Source organism: Amphiura filiformis, chromosome 10 (assembly GCF_039555335.1).
Source record: "Amphiura filiformis chromosome 10, Afil_fr2py, whole genome shotgun sequence".
Classification (NCBI taxonomy): Eukaryota; Metazoa; Echinodermata; class Ophiuroidea; order Amphilepidida; family Amphiuridae; genus Amphiura; species Amphiura filiformis.
The window spans coordinates 12187339-12208013 of record NC_092637.1 but is presented as its reverse complement, the minus strand read 5'-3'; the positions used below and the strand labels follow the sequence as shown (position 1 = coordinate 12208013).

The window sequence follows — 20675 nt, the reverse complement described above, 5'->3', positions numbered from 1 at the left end:
TTTTGTGCACTTGTTCATTTAGTGTTCAGCAATAGGCCTATAGAATACAATGTATCAAATTTGTGTGATTAGCTGTTTTAGTAGTTTGTTTTTGGTAATTAAAGAATTTAAAAAACACATTTTCCAACTGTTAAAATGCATTTTGGAGCTTTGAATGACTATTTAAAAAAAAGTATTTTGGTCAAAAAAGTATGCATTTTATTTCTTCAAAATTTTAGAATTAATTTGGCATCTTTGTATGTACGTACATATCTTTATCAAATCAATACATCCCCCATGAACAAATTGATTGACCTTTATTTCCCACACAGGGGGTGTAGACTTCAAATGGAGTCACCCCATTTGAAATTCACACTCTGTGTTAAAAGGGGACATATCTGATAGTGAAAACTAAAAATATTTGGGGACAAAATAAAAATATATTCTGAATGCAAATGGTACATTCTTGCTTGAAGGTACATGTAATGTATATGTGGTGTGATCAAGCAAAATGAGCCTGGAGTTGGACATATTCAATTTTCAGTTTCTTATATGATTGTAAACAGCATTTGCAAAGCTAGATTTTGCATAAAACCCCATTAAATTTGGACAACTGGTTCAAAAGATATGAGCAGTTAAAAGAGTTTACAAAACAATAGGAAACAAAGGGAAATACTTCCTTTGTTTGGCTATATCTCAAAATCAATATTTCCGACTTCCGACTGATTTTGCTTGATCACATCACATATGTTTTTGCATGCGACTGAATTTTATCTGTTAACTTCATCACAAATCTGTAACTCAAATAACACATGTCTCATTAATGTAATAGAAATTTGCATATTGCCAGAAGATAAAAAAATGGAAGTAAGCGATATGGAAATGAGATAAATTCACATTATTCTGCTGAGGAGCTCATCCTGAATCTATACCACTTGATCTATTTTATGAACCCTCTAGCCCCACCTCTAGCCCACATTACAAACATGATCACTACAAACTAATGGTGATTGGTGATAGAAATCATAATAACTACATGCAGACTTCTTTTGGTATATGATATGTAATTATGCATACACCTACACACCCCCCCACACACACCCATTTGTAAATACCTGCAAAAAAAGGACCTCATTCTGCGTATGACTGAATCTTATCTAACCAAGGACACACACACCTGATGTCAATCGACACACCAAGGACCTACTCCTCACATACACCTGACAACTTCCTATCCAACCGTGACCTGTTCTGAACCCCTAAACATGGACCACTTTTAAATACATTTTTACGTTATTTGCATTGTCCTGGTCATAGCCAGCAACTGTGGATGTCCATGGTTGCAGTTGTCCACAGTTGTGATGTTTGTGTTCTAATGTTTGCAGCTAATTACCGCACACATACACCCCCCCATGCATTTAACGCTGCAGACACACACGCGTATGAAACCTTGAAAATGGTGACATCAATAAAAACGTGCCATATATATCTTCCATTTTTATAGGTATAGCCTAATCCAATTAGACGCTGAAGAAAATCCCTGATTGAAGGATCAAACCAGTGTGGCCAAAACTTTTCAATGCCAATTAGGCCAAAAAAAAAAAGTGTTTGTTTGCCCAGACACGACCGACCCAAAAAATCAAAAAACATCATACACTTTTTTTTTTTTTTTTTTACAATGATATAAAAATAAAGAAAACAATGTTTTTCCTCCCAAAAAAATGCCAAATGACACTTGAAAATTAATATTCCTGGCAATCACAGCTGTCATTTTTCACATTTAGCCCTCCCCAATCATATTTTACCATCAATCAACATCAATATAGAGAACCAAGCATGACAAGTACATGTATGGTCTGGGATTTTGTACTCCAGCCCAGTATTGTTACCAAAGAGGTTAAACTTTTATGGTAAGGTTGAAATACATAATATATCAAAGCGAGCCAATCAGAAAAGCGGTTAGAAAAGTATCAGTGCAGAGAACATTGATTGTGTGCAATCCGTGTACTATGCGCAGTGCTTTCGCACGCTATCGCATAGCGTAGGATTTGTTTATGCAAGGCTGAATGTCGTATATTTTCTCTACCCCACTTGCTGCAACACATGTACAGATCTAAAAAAAAAAAAGAAAAAAAAAAAAGAAGGAAATCGACCTACCGACCCACTCCTTCCTACCCCATGTCTGGGCAAACAAACACTTTTTTTTTTTTTTGGCCTTAAGGTGCATCATATTTGCTCGTTAGACAGCAGTAAAGGATTCTCAAGTAGCCCAATTTTGGGCGGATCAAATTTTGATCACATACCACCCAATTGGGTGGAAAAGCACTCGACTTTTAAAACTACCGGTACTTAATGGGAAGTTACTGACCGATCAATAAATGATCACAAAACCATAGTTTTTGCAATTTGGAGCTTCAGAGACCCAAAACCTTTATAATTTGGCTAAATTGAAAAGAAAATACTTCAAATTACTACCACGGCCTGCCACAGGCAAAAGTACATGTAGCCCAATTTTTGGCAAGTAGCGGCATGCTTTTTTGAGTAGCGGCAAGAGATCACCAAGTAGCCCATTTGTGCGCCTAAGGTGCGGCATTGGCATCACTAGATAAAGCAAGTGCACACACACCCCACCCCACACCCATTTCACACACATATATATGCAAATGCCGAGGTCATGCAGCTACCTACATTCACATTCACTTATTGTACCCCACACCTTTATCATGATAAATGCTAAAATAAACTACCAAGAATAATGTCACCGCAAACAAATCATGTGAACACACACCAATATGTGCATCTAGAAGTAAAGATGGTGCTAAAAATGTGAATTGATAATACATTCTGAATAATCATGCAATCATATGATAGCACTGCAAAGGGTTTAAAAAATAGACTTGATGCATGTAGCTGGATTTTATTCTAGAATTTTTTAATGTTCAACCTGCCAATCCCATTATGGACTCAGTAAGTTCTTTCTTACCGAAAGTGGAATTAGGCCCACTCATCACCATGTTCAAATGAAAACAGCACTGGTTAGTAAAAAGGGACTTCCTACCAGAGATGACAGCTTCTTACACTGGAAGTCCTGACAATTTGATCAAATTTGAGGATATAGTTTGTTAAAATTCTCAAAAGAGTATCCAAATCCTTGTGAAAAATCAAAAAATAAATTCTGAAGAGTAGAAAATCTTGTTAATTTTGACCACCTTCTTGTTTTACGGATATCCTAAGAACTACATTTGCAAGGGATTAGAGCAAGAAGACTCTATCTCCAATAGCTGCCAGGTGTCATATTTTAAGATTGTATTCATTATAGAATACAAAAATTGTCAAATGTCTATAGGGCAGCTATTGCAGATAGGGCTTCCTGACACTAATCAATTGATTTGTATAATGGATTTGACAAAAGTTTGACCAGTGCAAAGATTTGGGGTGTAAGCATAGAGAGATATTGGGGGGGGTGTAGTGGCATAGTGACTGGGGAAGTGGTAGATTGAAATACCAGGACATACTTGACCAAAAGCCTTGACCAAAACATGTGATGTAATGTTCCCTTAGGCCACAATTATTGGGCCCATTTTAGTATAATTGTACACATTGTCCTAGTAAATTTATCAGAATGCTTTTACACACCTTGATTGCTTGGGATGCCACTGACGGGGGGTTGGGTTGGGGTGGGGGAGGGGTGAACAGGGGGAGGGGGTGAACAGGGAGACATGATTTTGGTTTGCCATTGAGAATATTTTACCTGGTAATATGCAATTTTGTTGCACAACACCTTATAATATATATAAAACCCTGCATCAAGTCTATGGACAAACCCAATGGGCTATTCCATTTATGATTCACACTACCCCTGTGGAAGATTTTGGAAATATCTTCCACAGGGGGAGTATGAATTTCAAATGGAATTAGCACAATAGGCAGCTCCATTTGATATTCATGCACCTTCTGAGAAAGATTCAACCTGAATCTTCCACAGAAGAAGAGTGAGTTTTAAATGGAACTGTCTAATGTGTTCATTCCATTTGAAATTCATACTCCCCCTGTAGAAGATATTTCCAGAATCTTCCACAGGGGTAGTGTGGGTTTTAAATGGAATAGCACAATTCAATGCATCTAATGAAAAATAAAATCAAACAAATGCCACTTTCAAAATCTTCTTGATGAAGCCTTACCACTGTCTGACGATTCTTCTCCTTATTATAAAATGAAAAAACAGAAAAAAGAGAGTATAAAACAAAAATAGAATAAGACATTATTACACAATGGTTTCACAGCTGTATTGATTATATCGCCATAGATACTAGATTGGTAGGTTACCTGGTTACCATGGTTACGAGGGAGCAAACTATTTAAGTGTTATACAGCTGATGCAGATTTATATGTACAATGATTAAGCTTAATGAAATTGTGGCCAAAAAAAAATCAATTTTTCTTTTCTTGCTCAATTTGAAGACTATTTTTTTAATGTTATTTCCATCAAAACTGGATTCAAAATATTTGACCAGTGGTGACCCGCTTAAAATAACAGAAATACATAGCAAATTATACAGTATTTTGTTCATTCACAGAAGTTATTACACAGACCAGATATAGACAATACATGTTGGACTGATTTTCATCTTGAATATCTATAAATGTCTGTATGCAATGTGGGTATTAAGGAATTATTTATACTTCAGTTATTGCCTGTGATAATTGTGAAAAAAGAAGTAAATTTTTTTTAAAAAACAATATTGATCCATTATTGTACTGGAAAATTAAGGTCATGTCTTCCATGGGGTAGCCCAATGGGATCATATTCAGACACACAAACACCATTAACCCTACCCCTATGCAAAGACACACATCCCAACATGGCATGTGCACCCTCCTTCACACACAAACACACAGTGTCTTGTCTCAAGTTGAGGATAACACCATATTGGATGGTGCAGTAGCAGTTTTGAATCGCACATGTTAACCTAATCCTGCCGGGCACATAAACATGCGTAGAAGTGCGGTTTGTCCATACGCTGGTGTCGCAACTGCGTAAATATACTACCACTGCAATATCCAACATGGCGTTACTCTCAACTTGAGATGAGACCATAGAGGAAAGAGATAAACAGAGAAAGTACCACCAGTCAAAGTCCCTGTGTATTGTATGCTACCAGTTCTCGCATATTCATGAGGGCCGATTGTTCGATCGTGCCGTGTCAAACAATTACGCCAGCGCTGCGTGCCTTCGCGTATACGCGATAGAGCGTTGCGTGCTTTCGCGATTATGCAATAGACCATGAAAATACGCGGTAATTACGTAGCAGTCTCGCCTGTCGCATTTCATGGAACAATCGGCCCTCATTATCGGATGAGGCGGAGACTTTGACTGGTGGTACGCGCTTTGTAGTCCACTGTGGTGAGACACACTATAACATATCTGAATGAGTCACTTCATCGCTTATGCCATTAAGCTTAAAAAACCCAAGTCAAGTCAATCAGATCTTGGCATTTGTTTTATTTATTCATTACAATTCCAAGTAATTGCTACTTGTGTTTAGAGACAAATACGTCAAGGCTTATAATATTCCTAAACAGCGAGTAGAAATTGATCATTTGAAAGAGATCATGATGAGACATTTTAAATATCAATTCTTATCAGCTCAGTCAATGTTGTTATACAATGTAGCTACCTACTGCTTGTGATCCCAATTGGTTTTAAATGAAGCACTCCTAATCCAAAATAGACTTTCCGGGAGCATACCCATAATTTATGTTAAGTACTTCCCTACTTAGTGGCAATAAGACTAAAATGCCCCCACCCACTCGTCAGAAATCTTACCCCAGTTTCCACCAGTAAAAAAATTTAAGGTGATACTACATGTACACCCCTTAATAAATTTGTGTTTATTTTTGCATTTTTCTCAAAAAATAATAACACGCTGGTAACAAAAGTTATGTATATTATAGGGGCAAGGAATCCAGTTACTACACTGGAAATTCAGTGACTCAAGACAAGCAGTACATTATTTATGATAAGAAAAGAGGTACCGCTACAATGTACCTCATTTCTTAACATATATAATGAACTACTTGTCTTGAATCACTGACATTTCAGTGAAGTAATTAGATTCCTTGCCCCTATAATATACATAATGACTTTTGTTACCAGTGTGTAGGTATTTTTGAGAAAAATGCAAAATTAATCTAAAATTTATCAGGGGTGTAGTACCACCTATAAAATTTTCAATTCACTTTCTCCCCAAAAAAATATAAAAATTTGTTACGGTCAGTCAAAATGAGAAGAAAGCTCTTAATTTCACAGGCTTTGCAATATTAATCACTAGACTTGGCACTATATTTAACTAAATGATGCCATGGAATACTACTGTGAAGGTATTCAAAACTAAGATGAAATGTAACAATTATCATTTGATTTGCACACTGAACAAACCAAAGTCAAAAGTTAATCTTTTATTTTAATCATTATTATCAATATTACTACTTCTATCAATTTTATTATTATTATTACATTTTTATGTTGGATCGACGCAATATTGAAGTTTGCATTATGTGCGGTCCTTAAGACTATGACTACTCCAACTCGCCTAAAGTGGTTTTATCTAATTTGAAAAACCCCAGATGTTTCTATGAAAGATTGATTGGAATCTGCGATATAAGCTTTCTATGAATGTTAACCGCTTAAATTTGCGAATATTTTTTGCCATTAATTAATGGTTTTATTCAAAACAAAACCAACAGATGTTTCTATGAAAAAAATTAAAGGAAATGTACAATGTAAAATAAAAATGCAAATGGCATACATACAAGGGCAGGAATGTGTTTCGGCAACAACGAAGGTGTCTAAGGCATGGCTTTGTCAGGTTGCTAGAAAGCACCTTTTACACCCAATTGGGCTTGGTTGTGGGGTGGGGGAAAATGGTGGCAACAATACTCATGGCAGCTGCTGCGCCAGATATTTGTTTCAGGGGGGCATTGGAGGGGCAACACTGGTGTGTCCAGGATCTTTTCCTGCATGGGGGCTCAGGGCTTTAATGGCTTTAAAAAAACGGCCGATTTTACATGATTTTTATCAAAGTACAGGGGGCTTCAGCACCCAAAGCCCCCCTGGGCACACTACTGGGCAAAGTGATTTGTGAATTGCGCAAAATCAACAAATTTTACGCAAAATTGCTGCAAAAAGTGGAAATATTCATAATATATTGGGGTTTTACGGGGATGGGAGGGGGCAAACATTCTACACAACTGTTCTCATATATGGTTCTCAACATGCTCTGTAAAATTGATTTCTGGCAGGTTGAGCAGATTTGACTCAATTTCAAGTATCATGCTAATGGAATGTAATGGGAATATTTGGCAACACTGGCTGGCAAACCTGACTGACAACACTGGCTGGCAAACCTGACTGTTAACCCTGGCATTGATTGTTAGTGGTGTCAAAACTGGTGTTATTGTTAAATTTTCATTTCTTTATAGTATGACAGTTTTATTCACTTATTATTGCTTTATTGCAGGGTCAGAAGACACATTATTACCACATCAGTAGGTATTATATGGGATAGGACACATGCATAATATAAAGTGTCTGCTGGAAGGAACAACAACAAATATTTTGTCCAGTGAATAACAATTATGCTTCACCCTACACAAAAATTTTAGAAACTGTTTATCATGGTCGAAAACAGTGTAGATTTGTGTACAATTGGCTTGATGAATTGATCAAAAGTTGAATCTTCAAATGCATTTCAATTTAGTTTGGAAAATAATATTAATACTTTAATGTTATTCAAAGTTGTGTGCTGGAAGGAACAACAACAAAAAATTTGTCCAGTGAACGACAATTATGGTACAAAAATATTTAACAAATTGTTTATCATGGTCGAAAATACGATCGATTTGTGTGCATATTGGCTTGACGAATTGATCAAAAGTTGAATCTTCAAATGCATTTTAATTTAGTTTGGAAAATAATATTAATACTTTAATGTTATTCAAAGTTGTCTGTTGGAAGGAACAACAACAAAAAATTGTGTCCAGTGAATAACAATTATGCTTCACCCTACACAAATATTTTAGAAACTGTTTATCATGGTCGAAAACAGTGTAGATTTGTGTACATATTGGCTTGATGAATTGATCAAAAGTTGAATCTTCAAATGCATTTTAATTTTGTTTGGAAAATAATATTAATACTTTAATGTTATTCAAAGTTGTCTTCTGGAAGGAACAACAACAAATATTTTGTCCAGTGAATAACAATTATGGTACAAAAATATTTAAGAAACTGTTTATGGTCGAAAACACGATAGATTTGTGTCTAATGGCATGATGAATTGATCAAAAGTTGAATCTTCAAAATGCATTTTAATTTAGTTTGGAAAATAATATTAATACTTTTAATGTTATTCAAAGTTGTCTTCTGGAAGGAACAACAACAAAAAATTTGTCCAGTGAATAATAATTATGGTACAAAAATATTTAAGAAACTGTTTATCATGGTCGAAAACATTGTGTAGATTTGCGCCCAATGGTTTGATGAATTAATCAAAAGTTGAATCTTCAAATGCATTTTAATTTAGTTTGGAAAATAATATTAATACCTATGTTAGGCCGTGTAAAATTAATATTTTGGTTCTCGTCCCCTCCCTCCTAAATTTTTGGGATTTGTCAGATTTTTTTTTTTTTTTTTAGATTTTTCAATTTTGTTAGACTTTGGAATGATTTAAGAAATCTTCATACATATAAATAAGTTTATTAGAGAACAAGCATCACTTCCAAGTCTTTTTGTGGTACTCTAGGGGTTTATCCTCAGAATCTCACATTTGAAAAAAAAAAAAAAAAGGGCCTCATCGTTTCCTCGAGCACTGTTGAGAAGACCGAAAACTACTGACAATGCTAATTTTACATTGAAAAAAAAAAAAAAAAAAAAAAAAACACCTCCTCCCTCATCAATTCATGAAAATCCTCTGGGCGAGAACCAAAACATTAATTTTATACGGCCTTATTCAAAGTTGATCTTATCTATGAGCTTTCCACTGATACAAACTCTGAATTTTAATGGAGAAACAGTGTTGTAGATGTCCTGGGGTCACTTGAATATAAAAAAGCTACTTAATTATGCTTAAAACTGATCATAATTGATGGTAGCAAATTTGCTACCTAAAATTGCATAACTGTCAACATTTAATACCCGAAATGAAGTATTGCATGGCCGAAAATGAACCCCTAAACATCAAAGTAGCCAAAAATGGACTCTTAAACATCAATGACAATGTATTCTTCAAAATCCAACCCTCTTTTAATGTTTTTATTACTGCCAACACATAGCACGTTTATATTCAAATGACCCCGGTCAATGGCTGAGACTGAGTTGTTGCTCAGATCATCCTTCTTAAATACTATATGCTGCTTTAATGCAACAATTTTCTTCTTCTGAAACTGATACCTTCCCTATCTATTTGACCTTTCAAGTTGAAAGATTATAAAGGAATTTGGGTCAAAGATTGTCAAATACACAAGCAGAAAATTTTTCACAACAAATTTCAAAAGTAAGACAACTTGTATGTGACATTATCAAGTGAATTGAGTTATTTTTTACTACATACATTGCAGATAGTATAATTACAGACCTCTCGCCACACCCTATCCCGAACTCAAACCCTAACTCTAACCCTAAGTAAGCTATAAAATAATTAACAAAATATAGCTCAGAATATCTAACAATTAATATTGTCTGGCCTTACATATTTTTGTAACACAATTACACACTAGGTGAGGTCTGAGATCATTTTTGATGACAGTAACAATCAATGAACATTATAATATAAACTCTCTGTGAGGTCTAAAGCCTGACTTACACTTTTTATTCAACATTCAATCAGGGTCTTAGCTAGCCACCCGTCAGACGGGGAGTTTGCTCCTGGGACGGGCAAAATTAATGCCTTTGACAGATGGTATATTATAAATTTTGTGTTTTGAAAAGCTAATTGACCTTTTAAGAAGGCCATATCAGCACATATTTGAACTATTTGATCTCCCAATGGGCTATAGATGTCTGATACATGTTTTAAAGGTCAAATTAGGACAGGCAATTTTATTCATATGATGGGCAACCCTCAATTTCTAGCTAAGACCCTGCATTCAATATTTGATGCAAACAAACATTCCCTATTCAATGTTTCAAGTAATTTTTATCAAATGTTTGTTGCCAAAAATAAATTGATTATATATTTGACGTCAAGTAAAGTGGCCACCAACATATTTGACATTGAAAACCTAGTAGATTATTTTGTTACATCGAATAACAAAGTATGAATCAGGCTTAAGTGATGCTAGAATGTTAGTGTGCAGTGGATGATCAAAGGATATTGATCTGTTTAACCAGCTTGTAACAATCTTATACACATCAATGAATGATGGTGAAATTATCATGAAGAGGAACAAATTATTATGTATTACACATGTATCAACTGTAGATTATTAAGGTATATGATGAAAAGTAGGGAGGATGAAAGAGTTTATGAATGAAAGATATATCGGCAACAGCCCATTTAGTCACAATGGTCATTATTCTGAAAAGGGTTGAAGTTATGGCACAAGTCTAACAGAGAAGCCTACTAAGACACAGACCTAAAAACACACTAAAACACACCTAGATCTACAACAGAACACAAAATGATTCAGATCAAGTTTGGAACATCCAAATTTGCCATGAAAGATGGGAAAAATATGAAGAGAAAAAATACTGCTATCAATTTGAAGTTAGTATTTATGAATAGAAATGACAATGAATATCACTGATTGTTACAATTATACACAAGAAGTATAGAACCACTAAAAAGAAAGTTTAAAAAGAATAGATCACTTTTCTTTGGAGTACATGGATAGTACTGATATAGTCCATTTGGATTTCTCGAGACAGTAGCGTCTGTGTGTGATACAACTGCAATCAAAGTCACACTGCGCTCTACAGATGCACCACCTTTGATTGTGTGTGTATCACACATAGACACTACTGTTTTTGAGCTTGATAGACTATTGGAACTGGATAGAGATTCGCGTTTATTCAAAAGAAAAAATCAGGGAGGGCATCCAAATCAGACGAAAGGGCAAAAAAGGACTCAACTGTGATGAGTGGATGTACCTTCAAGATCATGTATATGACCAGGAATGAAGACTTTTCCAGTCAACTTTCTTGATATGGCCCACTGCTAAAATCAACATCAATTCTAGGTAAGAAGAATCATCTATGATCACACCAAGTTGGCAAAAGCTCAAGACATGTGCTTAAAAATTTATTGGATTTGTCTAACAAAAATCTTTTGATGGCGAGTGTTAGTGAAATAGAATAAAGAAGTGCTGAAAATAGATTTAAAACATTGAATGTGTCCAACCAGCTTACCTGAAAATACCTCAATGTGCTCTAGATTATGAAAATGTGTGTAGAGTGGAAAAAATGGTAGACCATGGCGATTGATAATTGAAATTTGAGATATTTGAACCATTCTGCTACACAGATCAAGTAAATTGCAGTTTATACTTTGTTCAACTCATTATCGTACTAGACATTTTTTTTTTTGATTAACAATTTTATGGATATCATTTGTCAAGCACAATGTTTTGAATATTCAAGCTCTATAGTCCTACATATAGGACAAAAATCAATCTCTTCACTGACAATGAAAATTGTAATTTTTGTCTTGCAATTGCAGTACCTATAGTGTACAATTTCATTATTCATTATTCGGTCTCTTTTCATTATCCATTATGTCAACAAAATAAATAATTTCATGAACAGCTTTCTCCAAATTTAGGTTCCCACCATTACCAAAGTATATATTGTTGATGAAAGACCATCTCAAAACCGGTATTTATGCTTAGATCATCTTTACAGACATTTTGCAACAGATTGAGAAAAGATTTGAATTTGTTTTCATTAAAATGAAAAGAAATTTGCAATTTTTGTAATCACTAGAAACATGATGAGGTAATCCTTAAATTTCCATTATTTACTACATCCTCTACCCCTACAACTAAGAAAAACTGCTGATTATGATCAGCAGGGGATGTCAGACATTTTGAGAGTTTCAATTTTGATTATTTCCAATTTCAATTTTCAGATCATTGACTTTTTTATGAAAATAATGAAAGTTTTTGTCAAATTGAAAAAGTGATGCGGGCGGTCAATAGGAAACTAACAATCGAGTTCCATTAGCCTAATAATAATGCAATTGCTTTGTATAGCCAGTGGTGGAGGATCTGAAAATGTTACATGTTTTTGGTGATTTTTTTTTCTGACAGGAGGGGGAACAAGGGAACCCGGGATGGGGAAGAGCCCAAGTTTGGGGGTAAAATGCCTGCACCCACCCACCCTTGCACCACCATACATGAAGCCAATGCACAATTGCTTTGCATAGCCAATGAGCTCGACTGTTCCTTACAGCAATGTAAAGAACAGCAATCGGATTGGCCATTATCAACAATACTAATTCTCATGACTGTCTGTTTTGATCATTATTTTTTTATTATAGTGTGTGCACAAAATTATCACGATAAGTGCTTAACCTTTCCAACAAAAATGTATAAAACCATCTCACTACCACTTAAATACTATGATAACAAGCAGTATAATTTCATAAAATTGTATCCAAAATGGTTAAGGGGATACTACACCCCTCGATAAATTTGTGTCTATTTTTGCATTTTCTCACAAACTAATAACACAGTGGTAATAAAAGTTATGTATATTATGGGGGCATGGAATCCAATTACTACACTGCAATTTCAGTGACCCAAGACAAGCGGTTTGTTATTTATGATAAGAAATAAGGTACCGCTAGGATGTGCCTCGTTTCCTATCATATATACTGAACCGCTTGTCTTGAGTCACTGACATTTCAGTGCAGTAATTGGATTCCTTGCCCCAATAATATACATAACTTTTATTACCAGTGTGTTATTATTTTTGAGAAAAATGCAAAAATAGTCACAAATTTACCACAGGGGTGTAGTACCCCTTAAATATACCTAATTTAATCCATGATATTACCATCTACATTGAAGGAATGTAAGGTGATAGGAAAGTGTAATTCAGATACACCATTTTATCATAAAGATTCATTTGTAGAAAAACAGCAGCTGCAGACTGCTGCTTATATATGAAGTACATTACAATATAAATATAATGAAAGGGCCTTGACATAACATACAGCTGTGGAGCAATCAACTCAACTCCCTAACAAAAGTACTAATTTGAACCTATTCTGTTAGCAATTAGGCCTTTAAAAATTGCTATATTGGAGTGTTGGGCTGAAAAAAATATGGTACGTACAGTCGTACATGTAGGTTGAGATATTGTTGTTGTTTTTGCACATTTTCTTTCCCCCCCCCCCCAAAAAAAAAATCCTCCAAATTATGTAATTTTGGGAGAATTTTTCAATGATTTATCAAATGAAACCAAAAAGTTAAATGTTGGTGCTTTTCACAACACCAATCATTTTATCTGCCCAAAACTTTGGGCAGGTAGTGTTACGCCAATATAATTTTTTTTCTTGAAAAGTACCTTTTTTTAATTATAAAAGGGTTCTCACTTTGACCATGTTCAGAAAATGTGAGCAATTGTAGAATCAAGCTTACTCGCATGTTCAAAGACTTGCGAGTTTGGCTGACCAATCATAACGCTATTGTAAATAAGGGCGCTTTTCTACTACTTTTTACCTCTTGTATCAACTAGCAGCTGTTCGGTGATGCCGTAGTTGGTCAAGCTTACTCGCATGTTCAAAGGCATGCAAGTTTGGCTGACCAATCGTAACACTAATATTGTAACTGAGGGCGCTTTTCTACTCCTTTTTACCTCATGTATCAACTAGCAGCTGCTCTGTGACCCTGTATTGGTCAAGCTTACTCTCATGTTCAACGACTCATAAGGCTTGATGAATAATCGCAACACTCTTGTAAATGAGGGCGCTTTTCTAATCCCTTACCTCTTGTATCAACTAGTAGCAACTCTGTGACCCCGTAGCTGGTCAAGCTTTCTCGCATGTTCAATGGCTCGTGTGGTTTACTGACCAATCGTAGCACATGATGCGCCTGCTCGACTCCCCTCTCTTTGCAGATGACCGGGAATAGTTCTAGTAGTGGTCTTGATGGGTTGACACGCACGACAAGTCGATGACTTTTGTCGGTAATTACGGTTAGTCTTATTGTTTGCTAGAGTAAGAGAAATAAACAAAAACAACTTATGTTTGGCTCTTTACCGCATTCACCAGTGCGTGGATCAATTGTAAGCGATGAAAATTCCACTTTTTAAAAATTTGTACTCTCTCCTCCCCTTCTCAAATGTTCAACTAACATCCAGACAAGTACACACTGTATTGCAAGTTACCCAATGTGTTTACTCTAAATTAAAAACTGGCGAGTATCACATTTGGACCCTGATGTGCATCAAACCCAAGCGTGACATTTATACATCAATCCAGTGAACGTTTTCCCCTCTCCTGGGGTGGCCTGACAATTGAGCGCAACACATTTGTCACTATTGAATTTCGTACATGTATGAACCCCGGATAAAAAGTTGGTACACTGCAGTATGGCTAACAGGCTGCTGATCACCATATCTGAGTATGTCTCTCACTCGCAATTGGGTCTTGCACAACGAGACTGGCATATTACGCAGAAGGCTGGGCATATATAGATCAGATACAGGGATATTTTGCAATAGGCCTGGCAGTCAGCCAGTTTGGTCTAGCCGGATCAAGCCCCTTGCTCCACCTTAGCGATGCTATAACCGCTCTACATGTAGATCCACAGGATTTGAAAACTTACATCAAATATGGCTGACTTCTTTTTATCTCTCTTCAAGGTGAAATGTTCTTGTGTGTTCTTTGGGACCACCTTAAACATGTCTTCTTCATCTATATCGCCAACACACTTGTGCGGAGCAATCTGTAATACAACAAATAGTATTAACTAGATGGACCGCGGTTCTCGGATGTCGCGGTTTTCGACGCACAGCGTCGACCGTGATGCCTCCACCAAAGGGAGTGATGTGGAATTCACAAGTTGATACACAAAGCTTCAAGCCTAAAAGAGGAGACTGAATTTGACCTTAGATGACACCTGGATGACCCCAAAACAACCTTTCAATGACTCCTGGGTGACCCCAAAATGACCGCCCAAAAATTTGGCTCTAAATGTTGGCTGTACCCACCAAGTTTCATGCCCATATAGTAATTATACTAATTTGACCTCAGATGACCCCTGGTGACCCCAAAATGACCTTCCAAAAATTTGGCTCTAAATGTTAACTGTACCCACCAAGTTTCATGCCCATACGATAGTTTTTACTAATTTGACCTCAGATGACCCCTGGTGACCCCAAAATGACCTTCCAAAATTGGTTCTAAATGTTGACTGTACCCACCAAGTTTCATGCCCATACAACAGTTTTTACTAATTTGACCTCAGATGACCCCTGGATGACCTCAGATGACCCCAAAATGACCTTCCAAAAATCTGGCTCTAAATGTTGACTGTACCTACCAAGGTTCATGGCCATATGACTATTTTTGCTAATTTGACCTCAGATGACCCCTGCATGACCTCAGGAGACCTTGACCCACTAACGAATATAAACTTGTTCTGTCTGGGGTCAAGATGCACCCACCCACCAAGTTTGAGGAACGTGCGTCCCCCAGTCTCCGAGAAAAGAGGTAAATAAGGAAAATGGGCCCTCTGACCTCAAATGACCTTTTACCTCAGTACATGACCTTGAATCTCACCCAAAAAAAGTAGCCAGAGTTTTTGACCATGACCCACCTATCCTGAAAATCTGAAGTCAATCCGCCCATCCATGCCCGAGATATCGCATCCGGACGGAAGGACGGAGGCACGGAAGGACGGAAGGACGGACATTGCAAAAACAGTATGCCTCGCGGTGGAGGCATAAAAACATGGATATAGGAGCATGTACCTCTTTCTCAAGTTTTTTCTCCCTGAAATTCAGCACCCCAACAGAAAAGTTTCTGGCTCGACACAGGCGTTACCTTAAACTGCTCTGTAGTCTCTTATTGATTAACAGTTCACCCCCCAGCTATGTCCTTCCATAAAACACAATTTTTTTTGAGGCATAGCAGTTTTCAAATGAGAACGATTCACATTCTGAACTTAAAATCATAAATGCCATTTCAAATCAAGATCCGAAAAGTTCAAAAAACCAGGTGATAATTATTCAGTAAGCTAGGGGGTCAAAATGGCAGACAAGAAATTTCATAAATCACAGTACCCATTTGAGCAAAAATACAACATATTTAGCCAATGTCAACATGAGGTCTTCAGGTAAAACATTTTCCTAACATAGCTATTTGGTACTTCACACTATGACAGTAATGGAAAGAAAAGTGCAAATGTTCTTCATTTTTCAACACTTTAGATTCGGACAAATCAATGTAAACATCAATCTCTTACACAAGACATACCCCATACTTGATTGTGTCTATCATGCAGATTTGTGTTAAGCTAAATAGTTGCGTTTGTGTTAGAGTTGATGATGCAGAATTATAAACTGGGTCATCCATACACAAACAGCAGCTGTCTTCGAAAAACTCCAATTTGAAAAAACCTATTGTGAAATGAGTTGATATCAGAGAATTTTAATAAAGGGCCTATGAAGTAGACTAGTTAGCCTTACCTGTACTACTTCTCCATTTAAATCATGAGCTATTCTTGCTATGGTGTAGCTGGCTGGATTGAGTCTGTTTTTGGCACCGATTAGGACTAATAAATCCAACATTGGCATGCTATGGAGAGAAATAAATAGCAAACATATGTAAGTAGAGGTTTCTCGACGGGAATTCATAAGTTATAATATTTTTACGAGTTATGATTTTCTTGAAAATCAATGGTTTTTTTAACCTCTAATAAATGTCAGTAGAGTTAATGGTCACAAGCTTTGAAATAAGGAGGCGCTGGTCAGGGTTGCCAAACCCGCGATTTGGTAGCCTAATTGGGCGACTTTTGAAGATTTTTCCTGCGACTTATGACAATTTCCTGTCCCATAGAAACCAATGGTTAAGAAAAAAATTGGGCGACTTTTCAACATTGGCTCCCGCGACTTCCGCTAGTTACCTGCCCCATAGAAACCAATGGTAAAGTGAAAAATTGGGCGACTTTTCGATTATTTGACCCACGATTCGGGCTGAAATCTTTTGGCAACCCTGGCGCTGGGAGCAAATTTGCCCTCGAAAAGCTACCTGGTCCTTGAAAAATTCATCACATGAACCGGGAGCAATATTCAAAAACAAGTTGCTCCTGGATCGCGTTTTGCACTTCATGTAGTAGTGCTGGTATGCTGTATTGTTTAATATAAAAAGATTTACTATTTGAAAATTGCTCCTGTTTCTTCAGAAATTGCTCCTGGTTTTTGTCAAATCCCAGTCAAACCAGGAGCAATGTTTAAAAGCAAATTGTTCCAGGTTCTAGTCCACTTATTTCAAGGCTTGAATGGTTGCAAAACAATGCACCTTTCAAGTCATGGGAGTAACCCCATTTAAGATTCCCACTCCCTCCTTGTTTTGGGGATTAAGATCACGTCTTTCATAGTGAGTGTATGGATTTCAACTGGAATCGCCCAAAGCAATGCCCATTTCACTTCATTTTTCTTGTTGTCATGAATGTGTACAGCATATTGGCCAAGCACACCCCATGGAATTTTATTAACAAAATCAGTGAAAAAGTTAGTTGCTTCACAGACAATTTCACCAAAACCACTGATTTTCTCAAAGCTAATATTGTTGTTATATTTCCCACAATTCACCTGTTGGACCATCACAACAATACCAATGCAAAGAATAGTAGTGGTGCATCAATGAAACTGTTACATCACAACAAGCAAATTGTCACCTGCTCTTTCAAATCAAATTGTGTCTACTTTTTTAAACAAAGTATTCGAACATCAAACCCAGTAAACTATTCAACCATCAAGTATAATTGTTTTGAACGCAGCTTTTGAGCTTTTAGCTCTGGGATGCTCTGGGCTATTCCAGTTGAAATCCATACACCCCCTGTGAAATCCATAACCATAATCTTGCATTGGGCTATTCCAGTTGAAATCCATACACCCCCTGTGAAATCCATAACCTTAATCTTGCATTGGGCTATTCCAGTTGAAATCCATACACCCCCTGTGAAAAACATAACCTTAATCTTGCACTGGGCTATTCCAGTTGAAATCCATACACCCCCTGTGAAAAACATAACCTTAATCTTGCATTGGACTATTCCAGTTGAAATCCATACACCCCCTGTGAATAGACTTGCTTCAAGTCCTTTGGTGTCCATAGTTAGTGAATGTAAAATTAATGGAAGCTTTGCAACATCTTCCAAAAATTTCTGTTTCAAAAGTTATTCTTCGAAATTCAAATAATTATTTACCATCATAAATTTGTAAAAATTTATAAAAATTTATTTGACATTTGAATTGTTGATGCCAGAAAGTGGACTTTCTTATCTTACTTTACTCCAGGCATACTGTGCACTGCAGGGGTAGTGTCCTGGGGGTAAAATGTGTGAGCTTCACAAATACCACTCATTTTCAAATGGGAGTAATTACCCCATTTAAGATTCCCACTCCCTCCCGGTTTTGGGGATTAAGATCACATCTTTCATAGTGAGTGTATGAATTTCAACTGGAATCACCCAAAGCCATGCCCATTTCACTTGATTTTTCTTGTTGTCATGAATGTGTACAGCATATTGGCCAAGTACACCTCATGGAATTTTATTAACAAAATCAGTGAAAAAGTTAGTTCTTCACAGACAATTTCACCAAAACCACTCGATTTTCTCTGTTGTTATACTTCCCACAATTCACCTGTTGGACCATCACAACAATACCAATGCAAAGAATAGTAGTGGTGCATCAATGAAACTGTTACATCACAACAAGCAAATTGTCACCTGCTCTTTCAAATCAATTTGTTTCTACTATTTTAAACCAAGTATTCAAACATCAAACTCAGTAAACTATTCAACCATCAAGTATAATTGTTTTGAACACAGCTTTTGAGCTTTTAGCTCTGGGATGCACTGGGCAATTCCAGTTGAAATCCATACACCCCCTGTGAAATCCATAACCATAATCTTGCATTGGGCTATTCCAGTTGAAATCCATACACCCCTGTGAAATCCATAACCTTAATCTTGCATTGGGCTATTCCAGTTGAAATCCATACACCCCCTGTGAAATCCATAACCTTAATCTTGCTCTGGGCTATTCCAGTTGAAATCCATACACCCCCTGTGAAATCCATAACCATAATCTTGCATTGGGCTATTCCAGTTGAAATCCATACACCCCCTGTGAAATCCATAACCATAATCTTGCATTGGGCTATTCCAGTTGAAATCCATACACCCCCTGTGAAATCCATAACCTTAATCTTGCATTGGGCTATTCCAGTTGAAATCCATCCACCCTCTGTGAAAGACATATATTACCTTGAGCTCCCACACAGGGAGTGTGAATTCGAATTTTAAATGGAGTCAGCCATTCAGGTAACCCTCATGTCTTCCATTGGCGTATGGATTTCAATTGGAATAGCCCATATTCAAGCTCTTACAATAGTTTAGATTCGGGTTGCAAATTTCAGGAAACTGTTTCAGAAAAGTGTGCATTTTCAACAAATTGGACAGTCATTTTTTTTAGCAAAATTTGTTAAAAATTGTCCAGAATTTGGTGATAGTCCAGAAAGGTTTTACCCTTCTAATACAAATAATTCAAAATCTTCAAAAATAACATTAATTTTCATAAATTTTACTTAAAAATTATAAAATGGGATGATGATTTATCACATTTTTCAATCCCAGAAGGTAGGGCAAACACAGGTTTGGCAGGTCACAAAAGGGCAAATGCCATTTGGCACATATTTATTGGGGTGGGAGGACAGAAAGGAGTGGTAATTTTGGCTGACACCCCTGCAGCCCCCCCCACCCCCCCCACACACCCCCACACTTGTCCCTTATTCAGGTCATCTCTAGTACAAAAGCTTTGAGTTCTTCATCCATAAATCTGTCCTCGAAAATTGTTACAAAATATTACATTTCTCATGGACATTTTCGTAAAATTTACTGCCAAAACAACTCCAAATTTCATTCATAAAACATCAACAAGCAAACATGGTTCAAATTAAGGCATGCGCAGTAGCTGTAGCTTTAACACCAATTTTGGCTTTTAACCTGTCCCTTGGCACAGAATGCAAAAAGTCTCTCTCCTCCTCCCTTCACTAGCAAATTGCAAGATAAAACCATCATGTGCATTATTTAGTGGATGCACTGATCCCTAACGATTACAAATCTGTCTTGCTACCTATATAGAGTTTGACGTCACAAGTGCTATTTATAGAATTTATCCAAAGCACATCTCAAGGGTACACATATTTATAGAGCAGGAAAATGTTGGTATGAATTGAAATTTACACTAAGTACTGTAGTGTAACAGCAGCAATTTCCACCTGCGTAATTTTTTACACTTTGCCAATTTTTAATAACTGCAAAGCATGAAATGTTCACCTGTATACAAATTTCACGCTTTTTTGCGAGCGCGGTTGATTCACAAAATTTTCATGCATAAGAATATTTTTCTTGCTCCAGTATGACTTTATGTTACCTAAATTTGTTTATATTGATCATTTTAC

The 20675-nt window shown here is 36.5% G+C and overlaps 1 protein-coding gene across 4 annotated transcripts in view; it reads right to left on the bottom strand.

The window, feature by feature from the left end:
* The window catches only part of LOC140162505 (uncharacterized), a 75360-nt gene that overhangs the window by 26476 nt on the left and 28209 nt on the right, over nucleotides 1-20675 (bottom strand). For 2 of the 4 annotated variants that reach the window (XM_072185747.1, XM_072185744.1), the window contains 4 exons: nucleotides 16673-16781; nucleotides 14809-14928; nucleotides 13968-14193; nucleotides 4161-4181 (listed from right to left, as the gene is read on the bottom strand). In XM_072185747.1, coding sequence (XP_072041848.1) covers nucleotides 4161-4181; nucleotides 13968-14193; nucleotides 14809-14928; nucleotides 16673-16781 — 476 coding nt within the window. Of the gene's footprint in view, nucleotides 1-4160; nucleotides 4182-11386; nucleotides 11408-13967; nucleotides 14194-14808; nucleotides 14929-16672; nucleotides 16782-20675 lie in introns of all 4 variants that reach the window. The other 2 variants (XM_072185745.1, XM_072185748.1) reach the window with 2 other exon arrangements.